The 16,641-nt window shown below is 42.7% G+C and overlaps 1 protein-coding gene and 2 non-coding genes across 3 annotated transcripts; all 3 read right to left on the bottom strand.

Annotated features, from left to right (window-relative positions):
- Window positions 1–1,239: 1,239 nt before the first annotated feature.
- Window positions 1,240–4,792, bottom strand: tpt1 (tumor protein, translationally-controlled 1). The gene is made up of 6 exons (XM_049006336.1): window positions 4,684–4,792; window positions 3,974–4,047; window positions 3,518–3,702; window positions 2,440–2,545; window positions 2,146–2,262; window positions 1,240–1,611 (listed from the first exon to the last, which is right to left on the bottom strand). The coding sequence occupies exons 1-6, from the start codon at window positions 4,709–4,711 to the stop codon at window positions 1,609–1,611; spliced, it is 513 nt and encodes a 170-aa protein (XP_048862293.1). The 5' UTR covers window positions 4,712–4,792; the 3' UTR covers window positions 1,240–1,608.
- LOC125706182 (small nucleolar RNA SNORD58) lies at window positions 2,333–2,402 on the bottom strand. The gene has a single exon (XR_007381920.1). It is a non-coding gene; the product is annotated as a small nucleolar RNA SNORD58 (small nucleolar RNA).
- Window positions 3,316–3,448, bottom strand: LOC125706192 (small nucleolar RNA SNORA31). The gene has a single exon (XR_007381923.1). It is a non-coding gene; the product is annotated as a small nucleolar RNA SNORA31 (small nucleolar RNA).
- Window positions 4,793–16,641: the final 11,849 nt, after the last annotated feature.

Raw genomic sequence — 16,641 nt, forward strand, 5'->3', positions numbered from 1 at the left:
AGACCAGTGGATGTTACAAACTGCAGCCCATTGCAGCCACAGACCACATACCCTGATCCAATCACGTCTGTATAAATTATAACAATGGGAAACAATAGCGGTTTCAATCCACCATTTCCTGAGGAATGTAATTATCCTGAGGTAGAGGCTGATTTCATTATGCATGTCGAGAATTGTGAGTTATTAGCAGCGTTAGCCCGCGCTAGCTAATAAGATGGTGGTTGTAATGCATGCTGAAAATTACAAGATGGAAGATTGCAGATCACATTAGTTAAGCATAAGAAGATACAGGAGGATTAGCATAACTAGCAAAAGAAAGTAAGGAAGACAAAAGAGGGTTAAGTACTTAACCTGTGATTCATGCGCTGCCTTTCATTAGCAAAAGTGATTAGGTCTCTTCACCTACAAATCACAAACGCCCTGCAGTTAAATCTCCCACACACCGTGTAAACAATACGTGCTACACATAATATCCCCTTTGAAACGATGCTCTTACAGAACTCAGAAATCATGAAGTTACGCAAACATGGAAGCTTTTTAATAGATCTGAGTGGGATATACTTTGCCAAGTTCCCTTACCATCTTACGACGTCAACACTCCTGACACCTAGTGGCCAAATCGTCAAATCACAAGAAAAGGCTAGCATTTAAAAACATGCACTTACAGAATGTTTTTGTGTGCAATACAAGGAGCTCGGCGCTTTTTAAAGAGGACTTGTCATTCCACCACAGCAGTATTGGAGACTCAGACTTCTTGGCCTTTAAAGCTGCACTGTTATGAAACATCTAGCCTCCAAGCATTTAAATAAGATAATTCTGCATAGAATTGAAAACGGCATCATCAAGGGCATTGACAGGCCAACATGGGAGTTCAAACCATAGTACTACACCTACACAAAGGGATGAAGAGAAGAAACTTAACATTCATATTTAGGCAGTTAGGGGGAAAAAAAATCTACAACACTTTCCTAGCATACTGCCCTGAGCATTCAAACGATCTGCTGGCAGCAACACACTGCACAGACGTAAGCTGGCACACTGAACCATAATCAGGGTTGGCAAAAAAAAATACCGTGGGGGAGAAAAATACCCCACTGCAGATGACCGAATCACTGCTTCTTGTGTAGTGCTACAACACATCCATTAATTGGTTATTCAAATACTAGTATCCTCTAAAAGCAGGTTTACTGGTAATATAGCCAAGAACTTTGGACAAACAGAACAACCACAGAGCACATGAAGATTTGTCCAGTAGTTTATTAGATATCTTACAGCTCAGGAAATCAAAATGATTCTTTAAGGAAGCGGGCGTTTTATTTCGCACAACCAAATGCAGAGCAAGTGGCAAGTCCTGCAAGAATGACCTAATTGCGGCCTGGAGGTGGGTGGGTGGGGGTCAAATACAATACTGCCATTATCCATCCCCAATAGCATTTGACACTGGAAACCCGTAAAGGCTGAATTTGGGCTGGGGACAAACACGTAACCTGACATTTAAAATAATGCTTCCATTCCAAATAAGGAGCACATGAGCAGCCAGGGTCCTCATCTTGGGTCAGTACTGATGAAATGAAGCAGCCAGTGGAGGCAAAACGGTCTTCAGAGATGTCACTGCAACCAAACGGAATGCATTAAAGAGAGTCAACCTTCGGGGCTCTAGAGCAATGAGTTACGCTAAGCGCATTTCACGGAATGCAAAGTATCATTCCACCACCCACATAATGTAAGGGCAAGGAGCAAAGATAAGGGCACATGTATCTATTCGCTCAATGGCTGTAGTTAGAAGGCAGCTGAGTCAGAGGTAACAACTGTGAAAATGTGAACATCCATCCATTTTCCAAACCGCTTATCCTACTGGGTCACGGGGGGTCCGGAGCCTATCCCAGAAGCGATGGGTATGAGGCAGGGAACAACCCAGGATGGGGGACCAGCCCATCGCAAGGCACACTCACACACCATTCACTCACACATGCACATCTATGGGCAATTTAGTAACTCTAATTAGCCTCAGCATGTTTTTGGACTGTGGGGGGAAACCAGAGTACCCGGAGGAAACCACGCGACGACATGGGGAGAACATGCAAACTCCACACACATGTGACCCAGGCAGGGACTCGAACCCGGGAGATGTGAACATCAACTTACACATTTCTCAATTTCCAGACCATCCTTGAAAAAGGTCATAAAGGGGGTGACGCCATCCTCACGGAAGTCCAACAGACCAACCATGCCCTCTGGGTTCATGGACTCTCCTGTAAAAAACTAAACCAGGGGACAGAAATCATTTGCTGCTCTCGCCAGAGGAAGGACACGGTCACTGGTCTCCCATCAGCATGCTCAGACTAAGTTCCTTTTCACAGGCCTAGACCTTCAAAGGTGTCCTAAGATGATCATCACAGCACGTCTCTGAAGACCAGAAGGGACAGGGACTCATCTTACCTGGAAGTTCTTCATGTTACTCATGATCTTTTTGATGTCTTCCTGTACACCAGCCATGAAGGGCTTCACTCTGTCTGGGTTGGTCTCTTCCAGCTTTGCCTTGAGCCTAACATGACACAGAAGCATCATACACTGTGAAAAGCAGATACAAAAAAAAACAGTTCCCAGTTCAGGGAGGCTCTTACAGTCATTACTAAATACAGAACTGGAAAAACTCGATATTTATATATTCCCATCAACTGAACAGAACATCTGGTCATTAATATAAAAGAACTGCTCATCCTCACATAATAACCAGAGACCACTTGTATAAAGATACACGCCTGATTTGAGACTGATGGCACTAAACTCAACTCATGCTAGAGTGAAAAAATATTCAGTCTTTGCAGGGTTGAGAGAAAATGGACGTGACTAGATATACCTCGGTATTTTCATTCAGCGAAACTTACTGCGGAGGACCCCTCCCCCTCCAAGATGCCAGAATAGAGTTGCTTTTAAAAACGTTCCATGACAAGACATAAGAAGATGCATGATACGTAACAGCATGTTTTAAAGAGGGAAATATGAATTAGCTGCATGAAGGGTGATATGGGCTGGCAATTTCTTAAGATCAGAAAAGCAGTCCCAGATTTTTATTACTCAAACTTTGTCATAACAGTGGAAAAGCCCAAAAAATCATATCCTCTTCCATCCTGCACTTCTGAGAGACTGTACCTTGTCCATACCCCATCCGGATCAGTTTAGCAGCGCTAATATACGGGCCATTTAAGCCTGCGATTTCCCTTCGCCGTTGGAAGCTAATTCTGCTTGCCCCGTCCATCGAGCCACTAGAATGGATCTGAATGAGCATTAGCCTGACCGTCCCTTAAATACACAGACTGTCATCCCACATTCAATCTGTGCTGCTACAGTGACAGCAGACAGAAAGCGCTGGGACATTAATTTGCATCCTCTTTCCAAATACCTGATTGGCCACAAGTGAACAGCGTCAGGTTGTCAATGGATGCTCAGGATTCATTTTTTTTTCTGGGGGGGGGGGGGGGGGGGGGGGGGGGCAGTACCATATCTCAACACTCACGCTTTCATGTAGTCCTTGATGTATGCCTTGTATGTGTCTTTAGTGAAGGAGGTCTCCTGCAGCTTGTGGTTGAGGACTATGTCCACACCACTGACTGTGCTTGAGTCACAGCCTTCATCTGCAGCCTCTGCGGATGCGTTGCCACCAATCAGGGCATCATCGATATCCTCTGTTCTACAGACCATCTGCAGAAACGACATAATGTAAACCGCTGCCACCTGTGGCACACCTGGAAAGACAGATCTCTAAAACACAACTATTGTCCAAAAAGAAAAAAAAAAAAAAGTCAATTATGGCATCAGAACCTTGGTAAACCCATACTGCAACTGCGTGTGACTGTGTGAACATGCCAGTGCACATAGAGCAGATGAGACCGGCAGGGCAAACAGACAACTGGTAAGCTCATAGGAACACGATGACTACAACAGGAACGACCACAACATAGAACACACTTACCTTTCCCTCGACTTCGTATAAGATTCCATTAGGAGACTCTTTAATTTTGTAAATGTCGGAGAACATTTCATCTCCTGCAAGACAGAAGTGCAACGCAGGGCGGTAACTATATAGAAAAGTTGTCGCAATAGCAAGACCGGCTCCGCGCCCGGCGGCGCATGCGCAGCTCGCCGAAAAACGGCCGCTCGTGTTTCCCTGGACAGGAACGCCGCCAAAGTTACCCAGCGCTTCTACGAAAAGTTTTAAAGCCCCGGACACTGTGGTACCAACTACCCGTACCGTGCTTACGATTATTGAAAAACACAACTTATTCACCTAACATGTTAGCTAAAAACATGCCGCGCAGCTGGATACAATGTGATATCCAGATACATCCCTGTGACAAACCCAGCCGGCGAGTTTACAAACAGCGTTAGCTAAAAGCTATCGCTTACTTGGCCAATAAACATTTTAAGTAAAATTGCTGCTATGAAAACACACATTCTGTCATACACAGTGTGATTTTAACCAGTACGTCATTTTACAAAAGAAAAATCAGGCAACGACAACAATTTTCGAGACATTCGGGTAACGGGCATAAGGCCTTCGGTAGCACAACCAGGCCTCGAAACAGCAGCAGTAAATAACAGCTTCGCCAACAGCAGATGTTAAAAATAACCCCCGGACCGCAACCATCCGGGCGGCGCGGTGAGAGTAAAAATCGCACGTACCCGTGATGATGTCCTTGTAGATGATCATTTTGTCGGATTGTGCTGAGGAGTTTGCGCTAAGATGGCTCCCGTCTCCCCCTTACGGCTCGCTCCGTTGAAAAGGACAGACTGGGCCCTTAACTCAGCTTAGATACCGGCAACGCACTGACGTCAGCCCAGCTAGCGCGATTGCGCCATCTAATGGATGCCGAGAGATCGCTCTACGTAGTATTTTAAAAATAATATCATGAGCTTTTACTTTTCATAAGTACTGGAAGGTCATGAATGAGGACATAGTAAATTATTCCTATATTAGGTGGCACCGTATCTCAGTGGGTAACACAGGCAGAGGTGGAAATTTCAGGTCCAGAAAGTAAAAATTATGACACTGCAATGCATGGGAGTGAACAATCACAATTAGCCAGTACAGCCCCTGGATCCCCTTAAATGGGTGGAGACCTCAGCCTCCCCCCCCCCCAAAAAAAAAAAAAAAAAACTCAACCCAAAGTTATGCCCTTGTTGTAATGTTTGGCTGATGAAGAAAAACAGATGGATGATTGGGTCACACCTGTGCTTCTCTGGGGCTTTCGGGACACTTATTGCTTATTCTGGAAATTAAATTTCAATTTTCTTAAACTGGGGTACTGTTTCTTTTGCCGATTGATAAATTGTCGCGAACCGTTACAGCCAGACTGTTATTATGACTTGATGGCCAGTAGATGGCAGTGTAGCCCAGCATTAAGCAAGGTTGTCAGCATCTTTTAATCCACTTCACAACTTGTCCATCTGCTTTTTGCAGATGCTCTCTTTAGGGTTATTTCTATAATTTTGTTGGGGCTGTTGCCGGCTTGAATCTAGGCCTCCATCTTACTCAGCTCACACACACAATTCTGCAGTCAATACGATCAAACCACACATGAACAGCTGCGTTTATAGCTATAATTGATTTAATATTTATTTAACGGTAGTCCAGTGGGTAGCACTTATGTATTTTCCTTCCGTAGACCAAAAGTATGCAGTCAGTTGACTCTGAATTTCTGTGTGCGCTTGGATATATTTGTATGTCCAAAGTGACATACTCAGATATCCCACCTCTACGCGAAGTTCCGGGAATCTCCCGCAAACAGACGGCGGCTCCCTGACGCCCGTAAATGATGTGCAATGTCCCGGGAATCTGTCATTCTGCGTGAGTAAAATTAACCTATTGGAGTTTTACCGCTGTAACCTCGCCTCAAGTTTTACCACCACTCTATACCAAATTTTACCGCCCCCCCCCCCATCCACTCCAGTTGGGAAAATATATACGGTATAACCGTGATACCAAGCATTTTACTTTTTACCACCAATAACAGACGCCCTGCAATGGACAGAAATACATGCTCAAATTGACAAATATATTTTTTATTGATCGCTGATTTTCAAGCATAGTATGTGATTTTTGTTTATGTGATTGGATAGAACCTTTTCTTTTAATACGATGAATGTTTGTTTACCTCGATTCCTGGGCTACAAACCACCATCTTTTCATTAGTGCAGCTCATCCAGACTGGGTATCTCAGTCACAGCACTGCCTCATACTAGCCGATAACACTGGTTGGAAAGGAAAGGTGGGTTTGTGTTAAATAGATATTTGTTTATCTCTAACCTTACCCTGTCTGCTGGAACAGATGAGCTTGTTGGCTTTTGAAAATGGCTGATGCAGAGCACATGTAGAAACGTCAACTTGAAAATCAAGTGTTTTAATGGAAATACGCTTTAAAGTTCTTAAGACGAATTCTATACAGGATTGAGTTTTGGAAGGCATTAAATCAAGTAGTAATAAGACGTTGAGTAGTATTAATGGTATTAATATTTAAATTAAATTTAATTTCCGTATGAATAGTTTATGATGTGGCTTTATGGGCCCGGAGGTTTTTTGATGGTTTTAATTTAATTATTCTTTGAGATATAAATTTTATAATTAAATGACCAAAGAATACGATTTATACATGGCAAAAGCATTAATCTCGCAAATTTGATCATTATTCATGATTAAATTACTTTCCACATCTAGTTAGAATCTAGTTAATTGCCGATAGCTCCATGTACTTACAATTTAGCTATTTAATTGAAGTAATTAGAAGCACTTATTTTTATCTGGTCTTCATTTGTGTGTTTGTTTGTTTGGAAAGTAATATTTACTCAGAGAGTAGCCTCATGTGTGTCTGTCACTTTCTGTATTGCAACCATGATAGGCAATATTCACACTTCTCGCTAGATTAACATGTCCTTTGTCCTGTGAGTGCTGGTTCTGGATCTCATCAGGTAATACAGCTGTGGAATTAATTTAGAGACCACAGCAACATTTTTAGTTTCACTTATTTCTCAGTTTACGGGAATGTGTCTTTGTAAAATATACTCCACCTCTTTTCTGCCTCTCATTGATGAAGATCTTCCTTTATTTATGGGTTTTTAATGGCTTCTAAGAGTCCTCGCAGTCCTAACTGGCCTAGCAATGCACTTCACACCACTTAATGTTTCCAATTCTTTTGGAAAGTCTCTGGCATTATAAAGCCCCTTCTGCCCTCTTCCTGCCTGGTCTCTGGTCATTGCCAGTGTCTCCTGCTTCACCTTTTTTGTGTCCTGCTGTCTTAAAAACTTTGAGCCTGGAAGAAGCTCAACACTGTACATACTGTAGCCTTCTGCCAACAGAACTAGGATTATACCAGGATATAAGAATGCAGATTTTAAAAATATATACATAGAATGGTCTCTGAATCTTTTCCTGTGCTGTATCTTGTGCTTTTTATGCGAGGTTGCACTTGTATACATGGACACTTGTATACTGTATACATGGACACTTGTATATATGGACACTTGTATATATGGACACTTGTATACTGTATACATGGACACTTCTATACTGTATACATGGATACTTGTATACATGGACACTTGTATATATGGACACTTGTATACTGTATACATGGACACTTGTATATATGGACACTTGTATACTGTATACATGGACACTTGTATATATGGACACTTGTATACTGTATACATGGACACTTGTATACATGGACACTTGTATATATGGACACTTGTATACAAGGACACTTGTATATATGGACACTTGTATACATGGACACTTGTATACATGGACACTTGTATACATGGATACTTGTATACATGGACACTTGTATACTGTATACATGGACACTTGTATACATGGATACTTGTATACTGTATACATGGATTTTGGTTTGTTTTCAAATAGAAATACTTAACCCCTTCCATTCAGTTAGAAAGATACATGGAAGCATCTAAAGAGTCAGTTTTATATTTGTAATAATTTAAATGATGTACGAGTGTATGTAGTAGCATGCTCATTTCACTATACTTGAAAAATGTAAGCATAAAATGTTCATTAAAATATGTATGGAGTTTCATAAGGGAAGTAATGACGCTGTTCTCCATTGTTTAATCTGTCTCCTGTGCCCCAGATCTGTGTTGTTTTTGGTGCACAGCCTTGTAGCTGCCGGCATGTGGCCCAGCTGGCCTTACATACATTGCATATTATACATATCTATCCATCTGTCTTCCATACGGCTGATCTAGTAGAGGGAGCCTTTCCAAGGCTGGATAGAACACAACACAAGGCAGTAGCGCACCTTAAACAGGATGCAACATCATCACAGGACACACATGCATACCATGCACAACACTGTGGATGCCAGTCTAGCTTATTGCATGGTTTCAGTATGGGGAGGGGGAATTGGAGTATTAGTATTAAGATGTATTTGATTGATCCAAGTGAGAAATTTTGATGCATACAGTGGCAAGAACATGCACAGACTAACATACGTATGGTGCTTAGCAGGCAAGGTGCAAAGACTGGAACCAGCTCGGCACACACTGTAGCCTTCTGCCAGCAGAACTAGGATTAAACCAGGATGTAAGAATGCAGATTATTTTTTTTAATATAGAGTGGTCTCAGAATTTTTTCCAGAGCTGTAGCTTTTGATTCCCAACTGGGTTGAAGTTGTACTGTTATCCAGTGAGTCCCAGTGCTGTCTATTGACCTGCAATATTATCTGACAATTAAGGCTGAACCAGGTTGGAGGAGACTAGCTTGGATGAGATATAATGGAGCATATTAGCTTTTGTCAGAATATCAGGCTTATTTCTAAAATTCACTTTCACCGTGTGTTTATTTAAAAGTAATAAATTGTCAGTGTACACGATGTATTGTGTCAGGAATGGAAAACAGGCTGGGGACAGTGTGGGATTGTCACTCAGTCTGGGCGTCATTAGCAGTGTAACTCAGATGATGCTCAATCATCTTAGGAAGAATGCAGCTGTTCATCTTCAGGCCCTCTTACAATTATCACCTTGGTGCTGGGGCCTGATGTCGTCTCTCTTCCTACTTTTATTTATATGAGGTTTTCTATCAGTCCGTCTACTGTGAGAAATCCTGCGTTTGTTTTGATTGGCATGGTGGAGCAGTGCTTAGCCCTGTCGCCTCATGCCTCGGGGACCTGGGTTAGAGTCTCTGGCTGGGTGGAGTTTGCATGTTCTCCCTGTGTCATCGTGGGGTTTCCTCTGGGTACTTGGGTTTCCCCCCACAGTCCGAAAGCATGCTGAGGCTAATTGGAGTTACCAAAATGGCCTGCTGGTGTGTGTGTGAGTGTGCCCTGTGATGGGTTGGTGCTCCATCCTGGGTTGTGCCCATAGCCTCTGGACCCCATGTGACCCTGAATAGGACAAATGGTTATGGAGTATGGATGCCTTCATTTCCGGAGCATTGCTAGTGTTCTTATAGTATTTCTATAAATAATTTATACTTCTAACCATTTAGCCCGGTCATGGGGGTGGGGGGATTATCCCACGCAGTGTAGGACACAAGGCTGGGGTGCACACTGCATGGGATGCTAGTCCATTGCAGGGCATTTACACTTGCATGCAATATAAATCTCTGCAGACAATTTAGAGATACCAGTTAGCTAAATGATATGTCTTTGGACTGTGGGAGGAAGATGAAGTACCTGGGGGATGTTTGCATTTATATGTGCATTAAATAAGCTAGAAGCTAATGACAGTAGCAATGCATGTGGGAGGGCTTGGATGTTACTGTAACACCCACATGCCCCATTTTCACCTGAATAAGGTTATGAGCTGAATCTGAAATAAAGTTTACAGAATCATTCACGCCACCTCTGTGTGTGGTCTGAATGAAATTCCTTTTTGCATATTGCAGAAAGGTCTCACTGGAGTAATTGTGAAGATGACAGCCAAGCATAAAGTTAAATAAAGAGCTAGGAGCAGGGCATAATTTGCTATGGCAATATCATGAGTATGAAATAATGAGTCCCTGAACAGGAATGAAATTGTTAAGTATAAGTCTGTTGATGGCACCCTCTAGTGGTTGATATGAAATTGCAGGATGAGAGAGAGATTTTGGAGTAGTTTTGGTAAATGAGAGATTTCCCACACTGAAATGAAGGCCGTGATTCATGCCTGTATTCAGCAATGAGTAAATGAGGAAGAGACAGTAGAGAAATGTTCATGGAAGAGAAATGTCTGTAGTTCAGATTGGAAGGAAGAGAAGGAAGAGCAGTCACGGGGAGATTGTGGGAGAGAGCTCCATGGTTTGGGGGCCATGGCGATGAAGGACCTGTCACTCATGATGGAAAGTCTGGGATGTGAAACAGCGAGGAGATTATTATTAGAGGATCTGAGAGAGAGAGAGGGTGAGTGGTAAGAGTTCCCTGAGGTAGCGAGGAGCTTATCGGAGTTTGTCCCGTCTTGGCTGTGCACTTCAGTTGTATCACCTTGACACACACATTGGCATAGTGGACTTTTGTTACCTCGAGCTTCTGCTAGTGGTGTCCATTTAATTTGATATGTGTGTGTGAATGAATGAGAAAAACTGTGGATGGCATCTGGAACTGATGGACTGGCACTCTTTATGGTAGCGGCTAATTGGACGATTACGGGTGAGATGATAACAATGGTTTGCCCCAGCCTAGCTGGGGCCTTGTAACACTGGCCTGGATGGGGGCTCTGTGGCATTGCTCCATGAGGCCCCACAGCGGCGCTCACTCTTCTAATTCCTGGCCAGTTGAGTCATGCAGCGCAATCAGGGCAGCCTTGGGCTGCAGGGCCTTTTTTGGGAATGTCATATGTGTTGGGGGGGGGGGGTGGCAGTGGATGTGGTGGTGGTGGGGGGGGGGGATGATGCTGTTTTAACTGAAAGCGGAGTTTGTGGGCTGTCTGCATGCTGCGGAATTTGGAGTTCACAGCCAAGGGTTCTGCTTGGGGTCAATATGCTTGGTCCCTGGCGCCCCAAGGGGACGGCAAGCCTGCTGTTGGGGGTGGGGGGGTGCAGGGTGCCGATCTGACTCGCTTCACTCCATATTCAGCATCCAGCCCGCGGAGCACACAAAGTTAAATAAGGACTAGTACTCCTTTGCTGTGGTCCGTTATAAAGGTGCGTTTTCTTTGTGTCAGTCTACATATAGATGACCCTAATCTTAGCGCAGTTCTCCACATGTAACAATAATTGGGCCACACTCAAAGGACATACCTTGCTTGCCTCACTCAGAATGACCACTGAATTACTTTAACTGGACCTGATGTAAATCCAGGATGTGTTTTGGAGCCATAGATGCGTGCATATCGTTGGTGTCCGATGAAAAATGCCTACTTTTTGACGACTGTGACATTTACTACACACTCAGAAAAGGTAAAATTTTGTACCTTTGCTTGTCACTGGGGCTGTACCCTCAAGGGTCTGTTATACCCTCAGCTGTAGGTAATTGTAGGTACAGCCCCAGTGACAAGCAAAGGTACAAATTTTAGCATTTATTTGACTAGTATTTATGTTTCTAATTAATATTTGTATTCATGATGGTTGTCATGCCCGGCTCGTCCGCTCCTCGTGTGTGCCACGCCCCCTGATTATCCACGTGTGCTTCCCTGGTCGTACCCAGCTGTGTCTAGTTATTTTGATCAGTCCTGTTTATTTAAGTCCAAGTCTTGCATGTATCCCTTGTCCGTCATTGATGTTTGTGAATGTCAGTGCTAGTCTCCGTCCTGCCCTTACCCTTCAATAAATCCCCGGTTTCCCTGATTCCACCTGCCTTGCCTGCTTCTGCCTGTTGCCTGCCCGAGCGATTACCCGCGTTCAGCGAAAACGTGACAATAGTCATTTGTAAGGAATACTTTATATTGCTAATTTTAACAATTTAACATTGATAGCTAGATATCTAGTTAATATCATTGTTAATTGTGAAGGTAAAGAGAGATTAGTTTATATTTTGCTGATGCTGACATATTGGTCTCGCTGATATCAATCCACATTTAAGTCCATTTAAGACATGAAACTGTTTTAACTGACAGTTGTGTAAAGAGAGGGTCCTATTTGCGACGCTAAGGGTGTTATTTGTTGTTTTGAGGTATATATTGTGGAGCAGTTTTTGAGAAAATGTGTTTTTTCATGCTCTCGAAATAACAGATATTTGGATATTGGTGGTTTTCGTTGGACAGCAACGATATATTCTAAATCTTTTGACATAATTTTTACATTATTTATTTTTGCATTATTATTACTGCTTTTTATTCCTCCGTGAATTCCCCAGATCTTGTCCTACTTTTATATTGGTTAGTGCAGTGAGAGTAGCTAATGGATCTGTAGATGTGATTCTTCTTATCCGAATGATGCTAAAATCAAAATGAAGAAAAAAAGCATCTGAAGTGCCTAACAAGCCAGAAGTGGGCTTACGGTTTCACCCCGCTGCGTAATCTCTTTATTCATCTCCGTTCATGCCCCCCCCCCCCTTTTGGAAAATGCCTTCGTTTTTCCTGTTATTTGTATTACATCAAATAAACACTCCTTCGTGCCTCATTATTCTGAGAAGCACACCGAACGAATGTGCAGGCGGGCAGGAGAGCATCGAATTCAGTAACGTTGTTCTTGTGGCGGTGTGTGATAAATCTGATTAGGGAGGATTGGTTACAGACCAGCTCCATGGGCACCTAAACAGCCAAGGTCTAATCCCTGTAATCTTCGAATATTAGTCTATGTCATCGGAGAGGAAAACATTGCAGGTGTATCTTGCTGAAGGTGGGAACTTCGCATGATCCTTAGAGCAACACAGAGGCATCTCATCTACCAATCCGAGGGGGGCACGAGGCTCCGTGATCGGAAAGGTTGCAAGTTCAAGCTTTGACTGAACAGTCACATGGCTGTAGGCCCTTGAGCAAGGCCCTCAACCCTCAGCTCCAAGTGCACTGCATGGTTGTTGCATGTTTAAAACAGCCCTGGCATTGCTGTAGCCGAAGTGCTTCTCAATAAGCAACATAGGAAATGAAATAAAACTAGAACGTAACAAATTAAAAACAGTGAAACGTACCATAAAATACAATTAAAAAGAAAAACACAATTTAAAAGAAAATCCAGGAGCTTAACAAAAACACAGGCGTGTTGTCAAGGGCCACCAGCAGCCTTGCCATTGAAGGTCACCAAAGGCTATAGCATAAAAGTGAATTTTTTTGTCTGGTTTTATACTGTTCCTTCCTGATTCCTTGATAAAGTTGGGAAGAGAGCTCCATAATTGAGATGCAATGGCCACCAAAGCCCCGTTCCCCTTTGCTTTTCACGATGCTTGACCCTGCACTGTGACACCCGAGCTATGAAGAACAAGTTGGGGTAGCATTCCAATGTTCCCGAACTGTGCTTGTGCGATGGCCAATAAAGGATTATACTACTATTATGCTATATTATACAATTCCTCTATCCCGCACATGCCAGCTGCCAGGAAACATTAAATAAGTAGAAGTCTAACGGTACAGCAGTAGCAGTGTGTGATGTCCATGTTGTTCGTCCTAAATGGACTTGCTGTTAGTTACTGAGTGTTATCTGTGCGTAAGCATGCTGTTTGTAGTATTTATTGGTGTGTGTGAATGTGCTCACACATGTTGCACTTGTGTGTATGTTTTTGGCTTTTGTCTCTGGTATCTACTCACCCCGTGATGTATGGTATCTCTGTGCATTTGCAGGAATTTTTGCATCTTTGGTTTTTCTATATATAAATATATCTTTAGCTGAAAATCTGTTTTGTTTGTACCTCTGTGTTATGTCGTACCTTTTTTTGTGTGTCTGGCAGTATGCTGCTGCTTTGTCTGTATGTGTCATACCTGTGGGTATGTCTGCTTTGCCTTTTTGCATGTTTGACCATAAGTTTGTCCCCTGCTTGGTAAAAGGCAGCAAAGCCACTTAATTCCACCCTGGTAATATTGCCTTGCTGGATGCGGATTAGGAGTCATCAGACATGATGAAGACAGTCAGAGAGCCAGTGATTTAACATCAAATTGACTTGGCAAACACTCTCATAAAAAAGGTACCAGTTTGTACCTTTGCTTGTCCCCGGGGCTGTACCTTACATTTGTGTTTCTTTCAAGGTACAGAAATGGACCCCAAGGTACAAACAACATTAATGTGCCCCTTAAAAGGTACAGTTACCTACAGCTAAGGGTAAAACTTGCCCACCCTTGAGGGTACTGCCCTAGTGACAAGCAAAGGTACAAACTGGAACCCTTTTTTTCTGAGAGTGAATGTGTGTCACGGGTGCTGATGCTATCTTATGCTGTGTGGCTCAGGGATCGCTGCTTTGAATCCCAGGGTTGACTGAATGGTGTCAACATTGGGCCTCTAAACAAGATCCTTAAGCTCCGGTTACCGTCTGATCCTGCATTCTCAACTGTATGTCACTTTGAATACAAGTCCCTGCTACATAAGTAAGGGTTAGATTATTTTAGACACTGTGCTGTTTTCCTCAGGCTACTTTTCTTTCAGGAGTGTCTGATATAGAGATTCTACACGCCAGTGGTTTTCAAACTCGGCTTGTGGACGGCAACCAGTCAGTATATCTTTACGGTATTCCCATAACCAAACAATCTTGTTTGATTAATATCTAATCTTCAAGCACATAAGGACAGCATTTCTGCTTGAGGTGAAATTTAAACTGCTATAGTGATAGCACAATATGTTACAATATACATTATACATAATAATCATCAAAAGGATTATCAGAATGTGGGGTCAGTAAAGAGGATGTCAGTGCTTCCTGTCATTCCAGCATCAAAAACCACGATTCATAAACTGAGAGACTGGAAACTCCTGAATGATTGTCACACAGACATAATTAAAGCATATCGGTAATAAACAGAGAGGCCTGGATCCTATTCCAGGCAGTATGGGCCACTGGGCTGGCCTGTAACCTTTATGGGGTGCCAGTCCATCACAGGGAACATATAAAATCATACACTATGGACAATGTACATTACATTCATTTAGCAGATGCTTTTATCCTAAGCAACATACAATCCCTGGAGCAACTGCGGGTTCAAGGCCTTCTTCGGGGACCTAATGGTGGCATCACTCCCATTGGAGACACCAACTAGCCAAACAGCTTTGGACTGCAGGGAAAACCCAGTGTGACTTGGGGATGACATGCAAACTCTACACACACAGTGGAGTTTGTATTCAAAGCCCAAAGTCTAAAGGTGCAAGGCAACCGCGTTAGCTAGCGGGCCAAACCTTCCTTCATGGAGCTGTAAGCTGGATTATGTACAGAACCCTGTTGTAACCTGAATTACAACCTCTTATCATTTAGCGACTACCTCAGTTAGTAACCATTTGCAAATTTGCAAATTTGTCATTCAGTTTCTGTTCACTTGAGTGCCAGTGTACACCGGACTGAGAGAGATCTTTGAAGTAAAATGTACAAAATGTTAAAAATGTCCACTTCATAGAGGATAGAAGAAATTGAGTGTAGAAAGCTGAGTGTAGAAAGTCGTAAGCACAGTCGCGGTCACGCCTAGGCTACTGCGATTTTCATTTGGCAACCATCTCACTTAACGACCTGGTTATTGGAATGGAACTCGGTCTCTCAGCGCGGAGCCCTTCTATTACACCATGCAGGAGGCCTCTATACAGATACAAATTGAACGGTACAGAAACATTATGTGAATTAATGGAGAGCCGGGGAGATGGAGCTGGAGACGGACCATGTAGTGGCAGAAGTGCAGCAGCTGCTGCTTCTACCCAGGAAGAAAAGAAATGCTTATCCATGATTGTGTTCCTGCAAAATCTTGTAAAGAAGATCATCCTGGAATTGAATTTCAATTACGCTGCAAAATAGGCAATCATAAGCTGAGGCACAATCACGGACATGAGATGTTCATTCATTTAGCCAGTGCACATACAAACACATTGTGCTGAGATCGTACAGCTTGAAAAAGTCTGACATTTAAAAAGGTCTTATAAAATGTTTTACCCTGTTATACATAAGCAGGTCTCCAGAATTTTATCTCTGAGCTCATTCTGTGCTTCTCTGAACAAGACCAAGAGCAGCAGTACCCAATTGCTGAACTTTATTGAGCCTCAGAACTTAATTGCTTAGGGGAGGTCGTTCCTTGAATTGCTGTTTTTGGTGACCTCCACACTAAAATGGTTGTACCTGCTTGACATTGGAAACACCAGAAACCCATTAAAATTCATTCTTTAAAACCTGCAGGACCTAGACCTTCCGGATCTTGGCTTCTAAGGTTAAGCTTTGTGCACCATTTAATCGTTTGTTATGGAATCATTGTCTACACGAAGGTTACCCTTGAGAATTACTCCCTAAGAAGTCACCTTGATAAAGGCCTACCGAGTTACTTCTAAATGATAAATTTTAAATGTTCTAAACAATATTTCTGTTGAACATTAGAGAGTTTTGTTTGTTCATTACAAAAATACCAGTATCACATCTAACCCTTTGTCATGCAAGGTATCCTATTTACAGAATTATCTGAATAGTTAAAAAGAAATACATCTCAATATACTAGTCAAATAAGTCATTTGAATGGGCCGGATTTTCTAATTGAAAAAATGGCGCGTTTTGCCCTACACCCGAAAGTTGACTTCAGAGGCTCTGGGAAAGCATTCGCCTC

Source organism: Brienomyrus brachyistius, chromosome 1 (genome assembly GCF_023856365.1).
Source record: "Brienomyrus brachyistius isolate T26 chromosome 1, BBRACH_0.4, whole genome shotgun sequence".
Taxonomy (NCBI): Eukaryota; Metazoa; Chordata; class Actinopteri; order Osteoglossiformes; family Mormyridae; genus Brienomyrus; species Brienomyrus brachyistius.